The 22,257-nt window shown below is 40.2% G+C and overlaps 3 protein-coding genes across 4 annotated transcripts in view; 2 read left to right on the forward strand and 1 right to left on the reverse strand.

Annotated features, from left to right (window-relative positions):
- LOC129778902 (uncharacterized) overlaps positions 1 to 9,595 on the forward strand; it is an 88,889-nt gene extending 79,294 nt beyond the window's left edge. The window contains exons 3-5 of one of the 2 annotated variants that reach the window (XM_055786080.1): positions 1,185 to 4,224; positions 8,721 to 8,884; positions 8,966 to 9,595. In XM_055786080.1, the coding sequence (XP_055642055.1) occupies positions 1,185 to 4,224; positions 8,721 to 8,884; positions 8,966 to 9,334 (3,573 nt within the window). In that variant the 3' untranslated portion in view covers positions 9,335 to 9,595. The remainder of the gene's footprint in view (positions 1 to 1,184; positions 4,225 to 8,720; positions 8,885 to 8,965) is intronic. The other variant, XM_055786081.1, reaches the window with a different exon arrangement.
- Positions 9,315 to 19,695, reverse strand: LOC129778904 (uncharacterized). The gene is made up of 4 exons (XM_055786083.1): positions 19,525 to 19,695; positions 19,175 to 19,449; positions 10,254 to 10,364; positions 9,315 to 9,751 (listed from the first exon to the last, which is right to left on the reverse strand). The coding sequence occupies exons 1-4, from the start codon at positions 19,654 to 19,656 to the stop codon at positions 9,616 to 9,618; spliced, it is 654 nt and encodes a 217-aa protein (XP_055642058.1). The 5' UTR covers positions 19,657 to 19,695; the 3' UTR covers positions 9,315 to 9,615.
- Positions 19,696 to 20,318: 623 nt separating this feature from the next.
- On the forward strand, positions 20,319 to 21,291 carry LOC129778903 (uncharacterized). The gene is made up of 2 exons (XM_055786082.1): positions 20,319 to 21,028; positions 21,084 to 21,291. The coding sequence occupies exons 1-2, from the start codon at positions 20,349 to 20,351 to the stop codon at positions 21,289 to 21,291; spliced, it is 888 nt and encodes a 295-aa protein (XP_055642057.1). The 5' UTR covers positions 20,319 to 20,348.
- Positions 21,292 to 22,257: the final 966 nt, after the last annotated feature.

Raw genomic sequence — 22,257 nt, forward strand, 5'->3', positions numbered from 1 at the left:
AATGTTATTAAAATCCATTAATTTAAATGTTCCACTACTATATCCTGTATCAAATTTTCTCATCTTTCAAATGAAAGCAACAGAATCGTCTTCCGTAGCGTACTTTGTAATGTAGAGCCAGTTCGAGGCAACAGAGTCCAAAACAAAACAAAAGTTCTATAACTCCGTCATTGTTGAAATTCGAACATATGCGTAGAAGGATTTTTTCCATCAAATATGATCGTCTATCACCCTCTGAGAGAATCTGGATAAATTATTTTTTTTCATGTGAGAAAGGTATTTTCTGACTTTAAGGGGATGAATCAAAAATCAAATTCCTCTTTTATATTAAAAAAAAAAGAAAAATACATGCAAAAAAAACGAATATAATTTTTTTTTTGATTCGATTATATACAGGATTCGATTATATATAGTGAAAAGAAATCAGAAACTGTATATAATCGAGTCCGCGCTGTATTATGTTTTTTACCCTTAGCTTTCAAGAAAAATATAGCACCCATGTAAACACTAAAAAAACAAATGCAATCAATAATTACGAAAAAAAAATCCACTACTCTTGGCAAGTTTAATATTTTTTAAAGAACACTAAATGGCTAAATGGCTTTAGTTTGATATGTCGGTCATCTGAATCGGTCCTGTAGTTTAAAAGCTATGATTTTTTTAAAAAAGCTATTTTTGGGAAAAAAAGGAAAACATGATTCTTGGACCACCCTAAAATGGAAATGGGCACCTTAATGGAAAAATAAAAAAAAACGGCTCTAATATTTTGCGATGAGGAACAAAACTACCACTTTTCACGAAAGTCTGAGAACCACTACATCAGTTTGGCATAGAATGGCTGTATTATAGTAATTCTTACTTTTGGTTTTCTTCTATCTCATTCCTTAATTCTTCCGGCCTCGAACTATTCTCTTCTTATTTGCTTAAATTCTTCAATTATTAAACTTTCAAAAATGTTGTAAATTTTTGTCAATTCGATTCACTCTATCAATTTAATGTTTGTTTTCATCCTCATTCTCATTTCCGTCATGACATTTCTCTCATTACATTTTCATTTGTGAAGGATGTAACCGGTACTCACTTGGTAAACGGTGATAACGGCACAGTGGGTTCGCCAACAAAAGCGCTGTTTTCCTGCTATAGTAATACAACTCAATATGATTATTTTATTTTATTTTATTCAGAATAAACGCCTTTCGCTGGTGCACGCCATTACGGTTGTCCAGCAGATCTGCTCCGCCGTCTACTACCTCCAGGAGTGCGGCTATATCCACTCGAACATATCGAGCGGAAGTATTCTGATGCGCAAGCATCCCTACACCGTTAAACTGACATCGTTCGAGCTAACGACCGAGGCTTCCGATGCGATTCGGAAGGAAATCGAAGACCGCTATGGCAGTACATCATCCTCACGGAACTCCATGACTTCCTCGCAGAACGAAGAACTGAAGAAAATCACTGCCTTCTCGAGATTGATTAAAAACGATGAACAGTTTCTTCGAGACAAATATCGCAAGCTATCCAAAGAGGTGTCCGACAGTCGAAAGGCTCAACCGGGTACAATGGGAGACAGTGGCGCGTATGATTGTCGAGCCAGCCGGTACTTGCCGTATTGTAAGGAATATCGAGAAAAGTTTTCGCTATTCTACTATGTTGCCCCCGAGCTGCTGGTACCAAAGTCGAACTTTGTTTTCCCCGCCGTATCAACCGATGTGTACTCATTGACGCTGCTTCTGTGGGAAATCCTCAACGGATATGTTCCATTCGTGGTATACAGTCGCCTGGAGCTGGAGAAGCTGCATGTATCGTCCGATCTGCAGCTGCCCATGTTCGAGAAAGAACGCTGTCGACGCTTCCAACGTCTTTTCGAAACCGGTCTGGCGAGTCTTAGCGAGCGGAAGCTAAGCGTCACCGACATCATCGACACGTTGGACAGTGTGCTGTTGGAACTGCGGTCGGATAAAAGCGTACTAATGAATGGTTTCGGTGAGGATTACGAAGAATGGCAAAACATTTCAGAAGTGAAGAAGAAGAATGAGTTAAATGACATACGAAAGCAGAATGCCTTGGAAAAGACGGATAAAATATACTTCCAACCGAGTGGTACGGAAAATACGTCAAAATCGAGTAAGGAATCTACCATCAACGATGCTGAAATCTCTGCCCCCACGCAGATCAAGCAACAGCCGAAGAAACCTGCGCGTAAAATCATCAAAACAAAACCTGAGCAGAACCAGGCAGACGAATCGAAGACAAGAAAGTCTCCCTTCAACTCGACCTTCAATCTCTCCAATTCGGCTATCTATCAGTCCATCTTTGACTTCAACAACAAGTTCCTGTCCCCTCGTTCAGCGAAACAGGGTGTCTACGAACGAACCAGCACCATCAAAAAACAGAAGAAAAGCTCCAGGTCGAATAAGAAAGCCGTCAAAGAACTGTTCGAACCGATGTCCTCGTCAGATGGTGGAGAAACTTTTTGCAAGTTGAGCAGCAGCGGCAGCTCTAAAACTGATCTTCAAGATAACGAAGATGACCCACCCAAGTCGAATGAGGAATGTGCGGACGTAATTGAACCATTGGATCGTATGTGCAAGGAGAGCCCCGCCAGAATGAACATCAACAGCGAGAAAACAAAGTTCCTAAGAGAAATCATTGTAAACGAAGATCATGCATTCGATCGCTCCAATGAGATTATTGAGCAAAGCGAAACATCCAAGTCTTGTGACAGTTCGCCCGGTACGAGACGTAAGGGCTACCGGTCAAAATTGTGCAATTCTATGCGCTTCGCTACCGGTGACATCACACTGCCAGACACGCCAATTGCCAGGAAAAACAAGATCCGGAAGCATGCCTGGCTTTCTGACCAGAAATTGATGATTTCCGACGAGAACACATCCACACCGGTGAGTCCACAAGGGAAACGATCCTGCTCGCTGTTCAATAATCTAGCCTCACGGGAATCTTCACGACATTCGCCTTTGAATTTCAACATATCATCCTCGATGCAGGAAATCAAACCACAGAAAGTCAACATCAGTGTCAATATCATAAAGAGTCCAACCTTGGGAAAGCAACCCAAAGCTTACAGCGAGGAGTTCGACAAAACATGTCCAGCGATAGCCGACCTCGATATCGACAAGGTCACCTCAGAGGTTCCTATTGAGAGAACTGATTCCACCAACGACGTTTTTGAAGGCACCCTGTGGAAGAAAGAGAAGGAAATTTGCGAACGTTCTCAGCTCCGTAACTCAACCTGCAACATTATCGAAGATGAAGCGAATAGCTCAGCCACTGTCATAACAGCACATTTAACGTCAGTTCGAGATGCTATCCGTAAGATAGAATCTTCCTTCGAAAACACGGGTTACAATTACAGCCCAGTCAGAAAACTTGACAGCTCCAAGAAGTCATCCGATGGGAAAAAGATTTCCGAGGAATCGGTCGTTGTTGAAGAACATCTGGTTATTCCAACCAAGTTCCTGGAACTGGAGAGGACAGCCGAACTACAACCTTTAGCACAAGATCACAACGATTCGCAACCAAGGGAGTCGATCACTCGTCTTGATGTCGTTCTGGCTAACAACACATCGAAGAAGAAGGAACAACTCATGCAACAACAGCTGCCACAAAGTCAGCCACAAATGGTCCTACCTGAGGCCACCGTATTCAACCCGAATTCCCAGCTGCTGATGCGTCGACGAGCTTCCAACGCTAGTAGCGTCATCCAACGAACGGTATTTCGAGAAAGCATTCTGTCAAGCTCGGATCTCTCGGGAATAGACGCAACTGACTCGGGCGCAACGCCATCCGGAAGTTCCCGTAAGAAGAAGCTAACCACCCGGGTAACAGTGAACATGAGAAAAATCTCTCGGCGTGCTTCGGACATCGGTGCTAGTCCGATGTCAACCCGACCAAGTTCGCTTAATCTGGAAGATTATCCGCCGGTTTCGGGCTGCCTATCACCGGCTGGAACTGCAGCAACCGCACCACAGCGACAGTCTTGCGGAAGTGATCTACTCAAGGCCATCGCCAAGCTGCGTATTGTGCAGAACAACGAGGACAAAGCAGCCGCCAGATCGGGTGGCGCAGCTATAATCGAGGACCGGGCGGCAGTCACCGAGCGGAGAAGCTTGTGTACCCCGGTGAAGGGCGTCGGTACGCGCACCGAGAAGATGGTATGCTGTAACTGCGGTAGTTTGATGGTACCCGCCGACAGTTTGAATGGTAAGCTTGTTTGTACTCAAATCATTTGATTGTTATATTGATTCGACTTTTGATTTTTGTTGTAGCTATTCAGTATAATTACGATTTTTTGAATAATTACGCTGGTTTAGTAACTCTTCGGTTCATTTGCATGATGCTATGATTCCAAAACTGAAATCATTGTCTCAGCGGTTATTTCTTCTTCTTCTTCTTGAATGGCGTTAACGTTCCCTGTGAAACTATTGCCGTCTCAACGTATGCATTAATTAGCGTCATTTATTAATACTTTAGTTGAGATTTCTTAAGCCGAATAACACGCCTTAAATGTATTCTGAGGGGCAAGCTCTAGAATACGCGTGACCACAGTGCAAGTCGGAGAAAATTTCTTCGACGAAAAATTTCCCCGGCCAGAACGAGAATCGAACCCGAACACCCGGCATGATAATGTGAGACGCTAACCACTCGGCCACGGGTGCACCCAGCGGTTAATTCCGTTGCTCTTTTTTTAATTTTTTTTCCGGGAATCGATCGAAGCCATTTCCCCCTTAGAAATTCGTTTGTTGTTACATCCTCCGAATCATTACACAAACGAAAACGAGAAAACTTTGCTTCAGTTATCACTTCATGATACACAACCATGCGAACCAAAACTTCATGATCGCTTTAGGTGCTGCAAGTTTATATTCTTCTTTGCCTCTCAACAACTGACGCCGAGAATCCCGTTTTGTCTCATATTCCGAACAGTCTCAAATTCCGAACAGTTCATTTTGACGTAGGACTACGTCTTTCATTTCTATACCGGGGTGTAAAATCAAAGTTTCGAAAACGCAAGCGTTACGCCGGAGACCGAGATTTTGAGCGTTAATAGCTCCTAAACAACTGAACGAAATGGTATGATAAACACTTCATTCGAAAGATAAAATGTCTACGCGTTATATACTTGTTACTTTTTCATCCAGAAACTTGTTTCAATAGCCTTAAAATTGCTGTCAAAACAGGCTATTAAAATCACCAATCGGTATATAAGCGCCGCTCGGAAACCCACTCAGTTATTAGAGACGAATGAACTCTTAAAAAGTCTTTAAAGTCTCTCTAATTCATTACCATTACCAGTACCACTCAGTTATAATTGAACAGCGATTGGAGCATGTTGTCGCTGTTGTGATGAAGCTAACTTCGTTTATCTTGAAAGCGCTGATGAACGGTGTCACCAAGAGCCTGTTTGTGTACCTTAGGCCAGAAGGGAATCCATCAGGAGGAGAGTGATGCCACGGTTCCGTTTGAAACATCGGAGCAGCCGCCACACACACACCTACACGCGCGAAACTCTGTTGCTGAAAAATAATCTGCTAGTTCCCCTGGGAATTGAAAAATACATTCATGCGAAAGAGTTTATTTTAATGTTTTCTATCCATATAACACTGCAACCAAATACATTTGGTTTTGTGATTTTTCAATCAATCGCAATTAACAGGAAAGCTTCTGAATATAATTTTCCCCATCAGTAGAAAATTTTCGTATCCAATATTGGATGCACAACATGAAAAACAGAAAATGTTTCACATCGCGAAAATCATGTAATTTCCGAGCGATTATTTGCTTCCTACTCATATAATGCTGCGACCAAATACATTTCGTTTTGGATTTTTCAATCAAGTGCGATCAACGTAAGACCACGTCTTTCGGGAATTTATTAGAGGTGCAATGAATCTTAAGGAATTCCCGCTTTACGCGCACTGGCAAACGATGTTTACTCAACAATTTCTCAAACGAGAAATGGGTGTTGTGAGAAAGGATTAGCGAACGCAAAAACAACAAACTGGAGAAAGAAATGTTTGGAGGTTGAAGGAAATTGGCAGAAAACATCTTCATTTTATCTTTCGAAAAATGTGATTCATACCATTTCGTCTTGCCAGAAAGAGATTTTCAATGCTCAAAGGAGGAATCGAGTCCTCCGGGGAAATTACCCAGCGCAAATTTGAGTCGACTATCGATTGCGGCATTTGTACACAAATAATTTCATAATGCAGTTTCATCAAAGTGATTTCTTCGATATGGGGATATATTCACTACATAATGTCATATATTTTATATTCTTCATTATGAAATCCATATCAACCGTGGTGCCTTACCACCGTGAATGAAAGCAAAGGAAGCGTCATTTTATAAACCATAAAAGTACAGAATGTAAACCCCACCCTCTTTATTATACAAGCGTACTGTATACTTACTTCGATGTAATTCTTTTCTCTCTCAGGGTAAGCAACGAATATAATAAGGGTGGGGTTTACATTCTATGCTTTTATGGTTTATGAAATGACGCTTCCTTTGCTTTTGTTCATTTCTTACTCTACTCTCGCACCGTGAGGACTCGTTTGTTTGGGACCAAGCAGACATCTCGTTAGTCTTTCGGTGGTAAGGCACCACGAAAGCAGCTCGGATATGCGCACCAGCCGCAGGAAGCGTGAATAAGCCACATCGCTATCGACCGGGAACTTTGCGTGAAATTCGTCGCTATCAGAAGTCGACCGAATTACTAATCCGCAAGCTACCTTTGCAGCATTTGGTTCGTGGAATTGTTTAGGACTTCAAAACCGACTTGCGCTTCCAAAGTTCCGCGGTTATGACGCTGCAGGAGGCCTATTCGAAGATACCAATTTGTGTGCTATCCACGCAAAACGCATCACATCATGGACATTCAGCTGGCCCGTCGAATCCGAGGAGCGCGCTATATAAGCTTAGCATATAGTCAACGGCCCTTTTCAGGGCTCCAAATTTGATGGATTAGAGTTCAGAAAAGTTTTTTGCAGGCCAAACTGAAAGGAGCATTTTCGTTTGGATGCCATTCAGCATCGAGAAAATTCCAGAAAGATGTAATCGTTGCTGAAAAATAATCTGCCGGTTCCCCTGGTAATTGAAAAATACATTCATGCGAAAGAGGCTTCGAGGGCTTCGAGTATCGTGGAAAATCTAGAAAAATCTAATAGTAGCTGAAAAATAATCTGCCAGTTCCCCTGGGAATTGAAAAATACATTCATGCGAGTTTATTTTAATGTTTTCTATCCATATAATAATGCGACCACATACATTTGGTTTCGTGAGTTGTCAACCAAGTGCAGTTAGCAGGAAAGCTTCTGAGGATTATTCTTCAGAAAAAGATTTTTTGTATCCAATATTGGATGCATAAAACCTTGAGCTTTCAACGTAACTGTCTCGTTTTCGAAGTTCCCCAATTATTCATTTATTCATTCATTCAGAATAGATTTAGATTCAACTACAAACAAATGATCTCTAAATCAACGATAGTCCTACTTCACCCTTGCGGTTATACCATAGATATAACCCACTTCCTGTTTTTATTTATGAAAATTTAAATAAATCATTTCATTTATCGAGTCGTTTTTAACACAACTGCTGCCAACAATTTTACAATTACACTTGTGCGAAACTTTTCACAATACACGATCGGTCATTGATATGAAATTTCACGAGCAACCAACAATAAATTTCCAAATTTTAGATTTTATTTGCTAGAATTAATGTCACTCACCCTACTTGCAATATAAAGTTGCCCCCGACATACATATATTTGCAATGTCGATTTCCTCGGGCACCTTGTTTTTGATGTCTCTGTTATGGAACTCATATCGGTGGGAATAAAAACTCACCTTACTTCCTGTATTTGCAATGTCGATTTCTCCCAGTCAACTTGGTTTTGATGTCTCTGTTAGGGAACACATTTCGGTAGGAACAGAAATTCATCCTACTTTCATGTATTTGCAATTCCGATTTCCCCCAGGCAGCTTGGTTTTGATGTCTCTGTTAGGGAACCACCGCATGTGACGTCATTTTCGACCAATTAGACGTGGATATTTCCGTTGGGGATAGGGGTTGAGATTTTTCAATTGTTCGATAGTTAGTTTCATGACATATATTATTTTATTCAATATAAAAAATTGTTATGAAGTGCCGAAATCGATTGATGCAAAGAATTCACCAATCCATCATGAAATGACTGAGCAATAAGCGTTTGAAATTGGACAATATTCATGATGTGCTCGACTTTCGATTTTCAATTTGTACCCTAATATGTTCCCGAAAGACGTAATCCTACGTCAAAAGTGTTCCGATGACTGGATTGTTCATTGGAAAAAGTGTATTGCTTCAGAAGGAGCCTATTTTGAAAACAATATAAATTTAGATGATAAATTATGTAGTAATAATAATGGTTCTACCCTCATTTCATTGAATTTTGATTTAATTAGGCGTCGTGCACAAATTACGTAACGATAAACATACGGATTTTGGACTACTCCCCCCACCTATGTAACGCATTTTTCTATCTCTAATACACAGTAAGTAACGCAACCTCGACCTCCTGCCCCCCCCCCCCCTTCTCGCGTTACGTAATTTTTGAACGACGCCTTATCTAACCAATTTGTAGGCTAAATATTGTTTTCCTTTATCAATAATGTTCTATTTCTCTCACTAACTGTGTTGCTCCTTCCTTTTACAAGTACCAGCCGGAAGTCGCATCGGAATGTCCGCAGCATTTAGTGAGCTAAATTTTCCCCGCGAAAGTCTATCTTCAATGTTCGAAGACAACATGGGACTCGTTCAGCATCAGCGCCACCAGTCCATACCAGGAACGCCAATGTCGCGACAGTCTGTCGTGATTCCTGTACGTTTGAATAAAAACATTTCTCCTTATGATGTCGAGATTTTTTTTTTCTGATTCATCTAACCATATTGTTATTTCCAGAACGCAAAATCAATCGAGGATCTGTACATCGACGACGACTTTGGCCAGGGCTTGCAGCTAGGCGCCAACATGGAACTGGTGGAGTTCATCGACGACTTCCACTATCTGGATGAATTTGGCTACGACATCTACACGGAGGAGATTTACGACACGGACGAGGGTAACAAACAGGACAAAGCAGGGGAAGAGAACAGGGAGAACACACCGGACGAGGAGCAGTTTCTTACCAAATGCGCCGATTTGAATCCTACAAATATGGACACGATTGGGTCAATGTTTTCGCCGCGTCAGCCGAAATTGGGAATCCAGCAGATCTGTTACGGTCAAGATGAAACCGATTCGGACGAGCCTAAACCAGATTTTATTTGAATGGTTTTTTTTTATACATATTTTGTTCCACTGAATATTACACTCAGTGAATTTATACTTTAACACATAGGTTGTTTAACAACTGCTATATTTAATAGTATTTGAAGCAAACAGTATTTATATATTTTTTCGGTCCGATAAACTGAATATGCAATGCAACAAAAAAGACATGGTGATACACTATTTTATAATCGTTAAACTTATAAAATATTAGACATTTCAAATAAAACTAAATCTATTTATTACACAATCAACAGCAAACAGACTCCACACTCGCACCCTCAGTATATTGTACTTATCACATCTAAAATGCTCTTGGAACAGTGCCGTCGATACTTGCTGCAGTCGTGCCTCAGACCCATTTCTTCCGCGCGGTAGAACTCCGCCGGTAGATGTTCATTTTCGGAATGCGATGGCCTGAAATAAAAGAATGTGCATTGTAATACAGTCAACATTCACTAACTGGGCGAAAAGGGAAGACCACTTATCGACATTCGCGTTTTAACTGGTCCGGCATGTTAAACGTCAAATAAAATCGAGGAAAACTTCAATGAATTGTTTGAATCGCATTGTTCATATAATTGGATAAACAAAAGGATTCCAATGGAAGTTTCGCATTGAGTGCGACAACAGGTATGAAATATAATTTGAGAAAATTATTTTTCTGTAGTTTGATCAATGTTTTTGTCATGCGAAAATAATGTCAATTTTCATAACATTTCAAATTACATTCGAATGCCCCTCACAGCAAATCTTCCATTTGAATATGGCGTCGATTGTTTACGTAATTCTGCTTTTTAACTGGTGCAAGGACCAGTTCACGTTCGCCCAGTTAATCAGCAGACCAGTTAAACCAGGACCAGTTAGCGAACGATTACTGTATTCCCCAGCGAAATCATGATCTATTGCTCTCACTCACATCAGGAGAATTTGTATCAGATCTCCCACGATTCCGTTGTGTTCATGGAGAGGGTCTTGTGCGGCCTCACAAATTGCCCGCAGAATACATCGCTTACCGTTGAGGCCCATCCTGACAAAAAAAACACAGAGTAAAGATCAAAACAGTAGCCAACATGAAAAGTACCTGGTTTATTTTTTACAGATCTAACTTCGTGTGTTCAACGATTTTCACATAAAAATAAACATAGTATTAGCATGGAATTTTATTTGGAAATGAAATGAAATGTAGATTGAAAATGTTCAAAACGAGGAACCCCGAAGGCCCCAGCAACAATGTGAGTGACTCGTACAACGTCTTTTAACAACTGTAAGTCTCGCAGACGAATGCTTTGGACGGTAAAAAACCCAGGATATTAAATTTACAATTATAATTCACGACACATTTCAAGGAAGCTTCCGATCGTAAAATCCATTGCGACGCGTTTGCGGAAGAATTATCGCGTGGACGTCCAAAATGGCAGTAAGTAGAATTAGAATTGATAAAAAAAAAAATCTTTATCACAACATGTTCGGTTTTATTATCGTGTTGCGGCAATGGAACAGAAGCGCTGGGGGAACTGCGTTGATACAGTTGATGTCTTCCTTGCTTTCTTGCTGATCATTGACATGTTCCTTACTTGCAATGAGAAGTATATTTTTTAAAATAAAAAGGGAAAAAATGCCGTATTCACTCCATTCGCTCCAGCAAAATTCAGATAATTGATTCAATTCAATTCATGTGAAAATCAATGTTTTATTCGGGATTATTCAATGACAAGTTCATTCGTCTGTTTAGGATGCAGAATCGTACCCATATCGAGGTGTTCTACTACTATCCTCTACTCACTCGACTAAGCTTGTTTTAGAATGAACGAATTATTCATGTGCGAAATTGGATACAAATGCGATACAAATGAAACACAAATTTCTGCATAACTCGAGAACTAATCAAGCAAATAGATCCAAATTTGGCATGTGAAGGTTTTAGGAGGCAAGAAACGTTTCTATGCTGAATAGATACTCCTCCACCTTCTCTTAGGGGGAGCTGCCATACAAATGAAACACAAATTTCTGCACTACTCAAAAATTAATCAAGCAAATGAAACCAAATTAGGCATATGGAGGTTTTAGGGTGCAATAAATGTTTCTATGGTGAATAATCAAGCAAATGAAACCAAATTTGGCATGTGAAAGTTTTAGGGGACAAGAAACGTTTCTATGGTGAATAGATACCTCCTCCCCCTCTCTTAGGGAGGGCTACCATACAAATGAAACACAAATTTCTGCGTTACTCGAAAACTAATCAAGCAAATGAAATCAAATTAGGCATATGGAGGTTTTAGGGTACAATAAATGTTTCTATGGTGAATAGATACTCCCCCCCTCTCTCCTAGTGGAACTGCCATACAAATGAAACACAAATTTATGCATTACTCGAAAATAATCAAGCAAACGAAACCCAATTAGGCATATGAAGGCTTCAGGGTGCAATAAATGTGGTTATGGTGGTTAGATACTCCTCCCCCCTCTCTTAGGAGGGCTGCTATACAAATGAAACGCAAATTTCTGCATTACTCGAGAATTAATCAAGCAAATGAAACCAAATTAGGCATATAGAAGTTATAGGGTACAATAAATGTTTCTATGATGGTATAACACCCCTCCCTCCTCTGGAATATTAACAAGCGTTGTTAGTTCATTTGATGTTTGCGGTAACGTAATTGATCTTCGTTCGAAAGTGGAAATGGATTTTAATGTGATTAAACGCACTCCTATATCGTCTTCTATCTATATAAATAAAAATGGATCGCCGAATGTGTTGATAAGAGCAAAACTCGAGAAAGGAATTGTCCGATTTAGGGCTGTGTTCATTATATCATATTTTCTGTATCAAACAATGATTCGTCGTAACGGAAAAACATGTTATTTGCAAGTAGATGGAACATCTTGCACGAGAACTGTGTCTGAAAATAATCTGATATTATAATGTCGAGTTTTGGTAGAAGTACTGAAATTTTATAGTAAAAAATAATTTTAATGGGTAGATTAGAAGATCAATCAATGAACAGTTCTGCGATTAGACCCATGAACGTGCACTTAGATGAGAAACGTGAATGAAATAAAGAAAAATAAATTTTGGGCGGGACGAAGGCAGCCATAGCCACCCTTAAACACCGTAAGCTTAAAAATTGCTTACATCTTTCCATCCATATAAAGTTGAGCGAAAACTCTGATGTACTGTTGCACCCTAGATTGTCTTGATCCAACTGCCCGATTTTGGGAGAGCCAATTGTCAAAGTTACGCGAATTAGTATTTTTTCGCAGCATAAGTCTGAAAAGTTCTATCTTTTTTTGCTTCTGTGATCCAAGTGATCCTGCGCTTCGCTCTGATCGGTAAGCGGGAAAATTTCGCAAAAAATCACGTAAATTTGTCTTCAATGCGAAGGGTTGAAAAAAAAGCTTTACCTGCGAGAAATCGCGACTTGTTTCATTCGGGTCAAGTGATGTTAGGTACGATGGGTCCCAAAAAATTTTCATCTCCTCCTTCATTACAACGTTAATGGCGCTAGTCATTGTAAAAGGTGTCCATTTGTACATTGCATGACTGCATGACTGGGGGCTTAAGGAAAATTAATTGATTAATTGTTTCAAGGATCTGGAATACCTTAGTGCACCCGTGGCCGAGTGGTTAGCGTCTCACATTGTCATGCCGGGTGTTCGGGTTCGATTCCCGTTCTGGCCGGAGGATTTTTCGTCAAAGAAATTTCCTTCGACTTGCACTGTGGTCATATGCGTATTCAAGAGCTTGCCCCTCGGAATACATTCAAGGCGTGTTATTTGGCTTAAGAAATCTCAACTCAGTATTAATAAATGACGCTTATTAATGCATTCGTTGAGACGGCAAAAGTTCCCCAAGGAACGTTAACGCCATTCAAGAAGAAGATCTGGAATACCTTTACTCGTTCACTTCGATTCGATCTGTGGAAGAGGCAGGAATGCGATTTATGAAATCGCGTCGCGGTGTGTTTCTTAAAGTTAATATTTTGTAAGCGGCAAAAGGTATCAGAGGTACAGAAAGCTTCATGAAGTCAAAATCCGAATTGTCGAACTACAATTTCCCCTAGGTTTTGATTAGAAAGGAAACCTAATTGGATTATCTTTACGCTGCAATGAATAAATATATACATTAACTTAAAATACAATAGAAATAAATTAATTTAGATGAATTTATAATACCATCCAATGATACTTGCAAAGCTACACGTCACAGCCACACTACTATTGATGCACTAGTCAGTCCAGACTACCTTGTCATAAACGTACCCTGCGCAATATCGGAATGGAGACGCACGTGACACACAGCAGGTAATGAATAAGGTTAGGGAAATTCTTATGTTGGGAATTATTAGATAGGAAAAAATATGTTAAATACGTTATGTTTGAATGAAATACTTTAGTTTTGTTATTTTGAGAAATCGTTTTGAGTCTCAAGTCGAAAGAGCCAAATATCCTACTCGAAACCAATATCCGTTTCATCACTAGTAAAATCAATGTCTAATGCTATGAAAATGTTTTGGCATAGGACTATAAAGGGTGTGTCACATCAAATTGCATCACGGAAAAAACGCTGTAGAAATTTAATTTTTAGGAATTATATCTTCAGCTTTCGCTTATAATCAGATAAGAGTGTATAGATCACGTTGGCCATGCTTCACTGCCAATTTTTCGTAAATTTGGAAAAATGTCGTCGAACGAAAAAGAGCGTCGTGAATTAATCCTGTGCACTCATTTCGAGAATCCGGAGTTGTCACATCGGGACAACGGTAAGATGCTGGGAATCGTCCAATCCACGGTCAGCAGAGTACTAAAACGATACTTCGAGAACCTAACCATCGACCAGAAGGTGAAGAACGGCAAAAATGGATGCTCCGTCAGTGAAAAAGATCACAAGCGCGTAGTTAAGCAGTTTAGACGTGATGCGAGAAGATCGGTCCGGGATGTCGCCAATAAGCTGAACTTGTCAAGTTCGTTCGTCCAGCGGACCAAGCAGCGGGAGGGCCTGCGTACATACAAGGTTCAGAAGGCTCCTAACCGCGTCGAAAGGCAAACCATGGTGGGGAAGACGCGAGCCCGGAAGCTGTACACCGAAATGCTGACGAAGCCGCATTGCCTGGTAATGGACGACGAAACCTACGTCAAAGCGGACTTTCGTCAGCTGCCGGGCCTGTTGTTCTTCTCCGCAGAGGACAAATTCAGCGTTCCGGAGGAGATTCGCAAGCAGAAACTATCCAAGTTTGCCAAAAAGTACATGGTGTGGCAAGCGATCTGCTCTTGCGGAAAGCGGAACGCCCCCTTCGTGATGACCGGCATGGTAAACGGGCAGGTTTACCTTAAGGAGTGCCTACAGAAGCGCTTACTACCACTATTGAAGCAGCACGAGGGCCCGACCATCTTCTGGCCGGATCTCGCTTCGTGCCACTATTCAAAGGACGTGTTGGAGTGGTACGAAGCCAACGGGGTCACCTTCGTGCCAAAGGAAATGAACCCGCCCAACGCGCCGGAGCTTTGCCCAATAGAGAAATATTGGGCAATTATGAAGCAGGCCCTCCGGAAGAACCCAAAAGTTGTCAAATCGGTAAAGAGGAAGGTGCGAGCATACAGGCTTGGGTTCGAAGTATGAATAAAAAGAAAATGCCAAAAGTTGTTTAATAGTTTTTATTTTACTGTCTAAAATTTTCAAAAGGATCGGTCTACTGGGCGAATTTCTACAGCGTTTTTTCCGTGATGCAATTTGATGTGACACACCCTTTAATATCCACATAACGGTCATGATCAACTGCACTTCATTTTCCAAAGAAAAATTTCCTGGTCAAGTAAATATAGCCGGTATAAATAAGCCAATGTACATTCTGTCAAATATATACCGGGAATTTGTGTTTTTAAAGAAAATGCTTTATTTATTTTCTAAATTTATATTATCGCCTTCAAAATACGCCCCTTCTGAAACAATACACTTTTCCCAACGAACAATTCAGTCATCGCCACTCAATTTCAATTTTTGAATTCCCGCATTTTTCCCGACTTGGAAATCATGCGGGATCCACGAAATTCCCGACTCTAAAAAATGAAAATTTAATAATATTGTGAGGGTAATTGAAAAATGTCTTTTGAAACCCGAATTGCGAAAATATTTTTACTTTATTGCTTCCGCATGTGACAAAAAATTGGACGGGTTCAGGAGATACAGACGGGATTGTTTTTTGAATATATGCACCTGGGACCAGAAGTGCTTTAAAAGGTATCAGATTCACCCCAGCTCTACTCATTCAGAATTCAAAAAGTGTCACTTATTAGAATAACTGACCAGAACCTCATTAATCACATCCAAACATATTTCGAGCATGTCCCGGATACCCTCTATGATCAGTTCCTGAGTTGAACCAAAAATCCACAATACGACTCTTCTATGCAATCGAAATTCTACAATTAATTTAATGTAAGTCAAGTTAATTAATTAAGTTACTTGATACAAATGTCATCAATCAGAATAAAAAGAATTTAGCAGTCATGTTTTTATAACTCATTATGTAGTTCAGTAAGATATGTGGATTCGGGTTTTTATACAAAGTAATAAACCGTACTTAATTATTTCATTAACTATCGCAAATGAAATTACATAGAAAAACTGTATTGTTAAAATAACACTGGACAAAAATGCTAAGCAGGAATCATATGAGACACGTATAAGACGAGATGAAGTAAATAACACGAAGTAAGTAGCTCTTTTTAATGACCCTGAATCTGACTCTATTTTCTTCATTAAATATGCGTCCCATTTTTACTCCAGAGCATTGATTTATTTTAAGGACTTTTTTCGACCTGTATGTTGCATCTACATTTCAATTATCAACTACAATTTTTTAAAAGATATGAATGTTTCTATTGGATGCCATATGAAAACCATAAGAGAAATGAGTGTGAATTAACCGTATCATGTTCATTAATTGTTATTACAAATCCAGATCAACTTTCAACACTTTTTGGAATTATTTAATTTTCTCGTCCATCAAGACTGCATCTCTCGATGCGTCAGCGAGCATCTTAATTTTTTAGCCTCAAGTTCGTACGCTTCTTTTTCTTTTTCAACAACAGTAACTCCTTCTGCATTCGTGATTCCATCGACTTTCCTCGGTTTGGTTCACTATCAAGCAATTTTTGTTGGTAGAGAATCTTCTCCCCAATGATGCATTGCTATGCGATAGAATCAGAACTTTTTCCTCCTTCGACTGAGCGATAGGATTCATCCAAAATTGTCCAATCTTTGATCTTTTCTTTGATATGCAGTTAATATAATTTTAGCAAAAGACGTTGAACACAATTGTCCATACTTATTCTTTATTCTATTTGCACAAGTGCCAGGCAAATATTATTTATCGACGAATACCTCCAACCTTAACTTTATCCGTTTCTTCGCTGTATCCGAAAAGTTGGAAATCACATCCGGGTTAAAACACGTTAGGTAACGAGTGATGGGATATATCAAAGGGGATCGTTGCCAGTAGCAGTAACAGTAAAATACCCCGACTTCATGGAGCAATTCCCGACTTTTCCCGGATGGATTTTGGTTCCCTACATTTTCCCGCATTTTCCGCTTTTCCCGAATGGGTGGCCACCCATTATAATTTATAGCTGTATCTAGGAATTGCCTTCAGTCCACACGGCGAATTCGTTTTCATGTCTTCAATGTTCTCAAAACGGGGCCCACAAAGCGGTAATTTTAGTTTCAGAAATAGTAAAAGGTCACACGGGGCCATATCTGGAGAGTACGGTTCAATGACATTCGAACCATTTTTGGTCAAAAATTCGTTCACAATCGTCGATCGATGACTTGGTGCATTATTGTGACGCAAAATCCAATCGTTGTCCTTTCACAAATCGAGCCGTTTGCGACGATTTTCTCCCGCAAACGCCTCATAACGTCAAGATGAAACTCTATATTGACCAGGGCCCAAAATTTTCGAAGGTGAAAAATTAAGACCGACTCTTCTCTCCGAAGCTTCGCTTCGACTAGAACTGCTTCAGCAGTCGTGACTTTCTAGTGACTTGACTAGAAAATGAATTGTCTAGCGTTGACTGGTGAACTAGTCCAGTCAGTGGTTATTTTAACTGTCGCGACTAATGAATATAAATCTGCCTCTTCATTCAACTGACTTCAATCCACACTTCCATTTCCCCCTGACACTAATTTTATACCCGCGTACGCAATCTTATTTTTACGTCCATATTAAAAAGGAACGTAAACATGATTTCTGATGCAAAAAAGAAGTAACCCCATCAATGGACGGTTTATTGTCTACCCATCGTGAATTCAAACCAACGAACTTACACATTTATCAAGTATGCTATAAAGCTCCTCGCGTTAGTATTAGCAAATAGCGTGCAAAATAGTGCACACACACTGCATGCTATTTTATACGTGTGAGTAATTTTCGTGTACGATACAAAAAAAATCTAGCTCACCTGTAGCGTATGTCAAACCACGTTGAACTCAAACATCGATGCATGCAGAAAGAGAGAAAGAGAAAGAGAGGAACGAATTGGTTTTGGGGGAAGTCACTTCAAAATGCAATGAGGACAATTTGACTGGGAAGAATGAAATGATATACTGACTGTTTAGTCGTTTTGGCGGAGAAACTGCGTGAAGAAGCCAAAAGTCATTACTGACTGAATATGGATATAGTAAGTCAGATAGTCAGCTGACTATCCTCAATTGACCATGACTATGTAGAGCCCTGATATTGACCGTTTGGCCCTCCGGAAGGAATTCCGAATGGACAACATCATATCAAAAACCACCGACCAAAAGAAAACTTAACTTGTTCATAATCACGCTATAAACAAACTAAATGACAGATCGCACTCAAAATTAACATAAAGACCCCTGAAAGTAGTACCAACTTAAAAAATAAAAATAAAATTGAAAAATGTTCAGCGGGAAATTTTAAAATTACAAATTCCCGGATCTTTCCGATCGGATTTGAATTTGGAAAAGCACATACGGCATTTACGAACGGTTAATGCATTTGGTAGAACATCGCTTTTCTAGTATTTGATCTTCCATTTTTCCTTAAATTGTACAACAAAAATTGAAATTTGATTATTTATCGTTCTGAATCATATTTCGGATTTTGCCAATTCAAGTTTGCCAATTCAATTAAAAGTTTGTCAATTCAAGTACTGACTATTTTTGGACAGGAGACAGCGCCCCTCTCACATCAAATCTCATTCAGAACAGCTGCAATGAGTATATATTAGATCGATAAATGGCTGTTTTCATGTAATTAAATTAAACGTTGGGGAAAGAAAAATAAAATTAAGATACCCAATTCAACATTATAATACAACGAACGCATCTGACGAAAAACAACCAGAGCTGATCAAAAGAAATCATGGTGGCATTATCTCAAAACATATGCTGTAGTTGATCATTGTTATGTTGTCTTTAAATTTATGTATCTATTAATTCAAACGTGAACCACTGATGCATAGTAGATTTTGTTGAAATTTGTATGAGAATATACAGGCTTCGTTGTAGATGTCATATTTGAATTCCAAATTCAGGTGGCCTCGATTCGAAAGTCCCAAATTCTAGATTTCTTGGTTTCAAGCTTCTAGATTCATATTTTATGACAGATTACATATTCTGCTTGTTCTTGTTCAGATTTCAGATGATGATAGACATGAACATTGTTAACACAAAAAAAAAGACGATGAAATGATCGTCATTGTGAAAAATGAGTTCGTGAAATGCTTCAAAGAGTGGAATACTATACTATTTCAAAACAATGTTTTGTTCAAAAAATAAAATCGATACTGCCCGAATCACACACATCTACTCACCTATTTAAATTGATCTCAAGCGAACGGTAGGCTCGTTTTCGGGTGAAAGTGCGCCACATTCGAATTGATCGGGCATTTTCCTCAAACAACGGCTCGGTACCATTGGCACCATCCATGGACCTGGTTTTTGCAATCTCCGGCGTATCGATTCGCTGCAAAGCACCTTGCGTGAAGTCCTGCGCGGTCGTTGGCATATTATAGTTCATTTCGAAATTGTACGACACAAATATATTCCTGTCCGGAATGATCAGCGGGATGGATAGTGCGCATAGAATCTGCAACCGACAGACGAAAAGCGTGTTTGCACACTGCTATCCCATCAACAAACAATTATTGTACGCTCAACTTACACCAGTCGCACTGTTGTATGTGAAAACGATCCTCTTCTTCCGGTGTAAACTCGCACCACTATCTCCGAGCGCCCACAATCCACCCGATGCAAGGGTTAACACCAGTCCAATTCGAAGCAATAGCTGCTGCATCTTGGATTCTCATACTGACCGTCGGTTTCTAAGTGTATCGTTGAACCATGAAATCAGCACTGAACTGGCAAGAAAACAGATACTTTGGATCGCTCATAGCGTTGCTCATCGGTATTACCCACGTACGGAATCAAAGTACTTTCTATACGAATTTCACGCCCGTTTACGTTTGCTGATCAATTAACACCTGGCGATGGGGGAAGATCAACAGCGAATTGGACGCTTAAATTGTTCACGGGCATATCGCGGAGAAATGATATCGAGCATTGGTGCTTATGAGGTTCCGAAATGTGTGTCACTGTGCAAACGCTTGATGGCCAGTTCTGCTTCCATTCGTTCTATGATGAAATATCATGTGACAAGCATTGAACCGTTTGTACGAGTGATCGATATTGAACGTAATCCAGCACCAGCGTGTTCGAACAGTCAAAAATATCTGGCCCAATTTGAACGGTGAAAGTTTCAACATATTAATCGTTCGTGCTTGGCAAGAACCATTGGTGCTAATTGAACCCATCCGGCGACAGGTGTAGTTTTCTTCACTTCGAACGGCTCCGATCGATACACGATTCCAATCTGCGGGATACAATGGGCTCGCTATGCGTGATCTTTAGAGCACTGTGACAGTGACCTCAAATGCTCGGTCAGTCTGAGTTCTTCTTGCCGAAAATAACACCAGTATTGCGTTGAAAATGTGTCGAAATATCTATTCTTGGTTAGTAACTGTGTGCTTGGCGTGTATTTGCTCAAAAACATTACCCAGCGTGGCTGGTTCAATAAATAACGCAGGAGAGGGCCGCTTCATACCAGCCCTGCTTGCAATCCCATCGGCTCCCGCCCGTCATCAGATGATTACCGGTCTTGGTGTCCCTTTAACAGGTCCTGAAGCCATCACCACCGGATGGGTTTTCAAAGTGCAATATGCTGTGCCAGCTTCCATAGCACAGTTGAGACCTCATTTATGGGAAGGATGGAACGAAACCAAACCCTCAATTAAGAAGCGCGATGTAGCATCCGTATTGCCCGGTCAACATTACGAAAATTATACGGCATTAGACGTAGCAATGGATTCGGAGCCCCTACCGGACGAAGATGAGAACGATTTCGATGATGGAGATGACAGTTATTGGCTTGATGGGGAGGATGATACGCCACCAGAAGATGCACAAGAAAGTATCCCTTCGATCGAATCGGCGGAGGGATACAACGCAGAACATTCCCGATGGACAACGTACAGAACGTTAGAGAAAATTGGCGAAACTTATGGTGCTGGAGGCAGAGCTTGCGTATTGCGGAGTATTTGCGAGGCAGCTGAGGCAAAATTCACTCATACTGGTGGGATATTTTCCGAATTATTACACATTATATTCACGTAAGTGAAATCAAAATGAATATTTTAAAGGTCCCTAATCGATCATTCATTGCAGACCGTCAACTACAACGGAATCACTTTCGGAACACAGCGACAATGAGTACTATCGAGCGGAACAGTTCGGCCGGGAGGGAGCACCTTGTCATCTAATTTTCCAAGAGTGCAGCCATTCGATTCTAGATGTTTTCACCGGTATTCACGATCCAGCACTCGATTCGGTAACCATTGGTCATAAACAATTGTTGGAGAAGTTCATGAAATAAATTTCAATACCAGAGATGAACAGCCACAGCGTCGACACCGCTCAAACATGAAATTATTGAATATCATATTTACCTCCCTGTACTAATATTCAAACCGCCTTTTACAACTTCTACGTAGGTGACTTCGAGTTTCTTGTTGGATGATGGAATGGTACATAGAATTGGATCTAAAGCAAAGGGTCCTACAAGAAACCTTATAAAATACCAAAAATTTGACATCCAGAGCAACTAAGCTAAGGATTGATTTTCTATTGTAGGAACCTGAGCTGCTTGTCTTTTCAAGAAGAAATAGCTCCATACAATCATTGTTAAAACTTTTGGGTAAAACGACCAATTATTTTTTCTGAGTTTCCAGAGATAGGTAAGAAGTCGGTTGAATTGAAGGATATAGTGTAGAATACAATAACTATCTTCAATTATAAGACTGGCTATTTGAACTTTATTGTTGTGTTCAGGCGCGAAACATTCAAAAAACTAAAATTCCAGTGTTTCATAACTACACCCAAACTAGCGTTGGCTGAAAACATTTTATATTTGGCAGAAATGATGCCATTTCGTGTGCATCTGGGTCAAATGCGCAAAAAATGAGCTGTTTTAAAAGTTTAAAAATGGTTTGTATGTATGCGAGCAGACATCTCTTTCGGTTTTGTTTTCTCATTTCATTTGGGATTGTGCCAAAAAAATGTCCATACAACGTCAATGGGAGAGCATTGAGGGCACTAGGCAGACAATCGGATATCCCCGTCCGGGATATCTTAGGCAGTCGTGATCCTGATCTTCTGCTTCATCTATACCTGTTCCTCAGAAACGCCGATGTCAACGTTTGATAATGTTTCCTCCGTTGTATCCCTGTATCATATCCCTCCTATCCAATCGATTAACTTTTACTTAGTCGCGGCAATACATACACATACTCTTTACAGATACACAGGTCGAAGGTTGTGCAGGCCACTGATCATTCAACAA

This window comes from Toxorhynchites rutilus, chromosome 3 (assembly GCF_029784135.1).
Source record: "Toxorhynchites rutilus septentrionalis strain SRP chromosome 3, ASM2978413v1, whole genome shotgun sequence".
In the NCBI taxonomy this organism is placed as follows: Eukaryota; Metazoa; Arthropoda; class Insecta; order Diptera; family Culicidae; genus Toxorhynchites; species Toxorhynchites rutilus.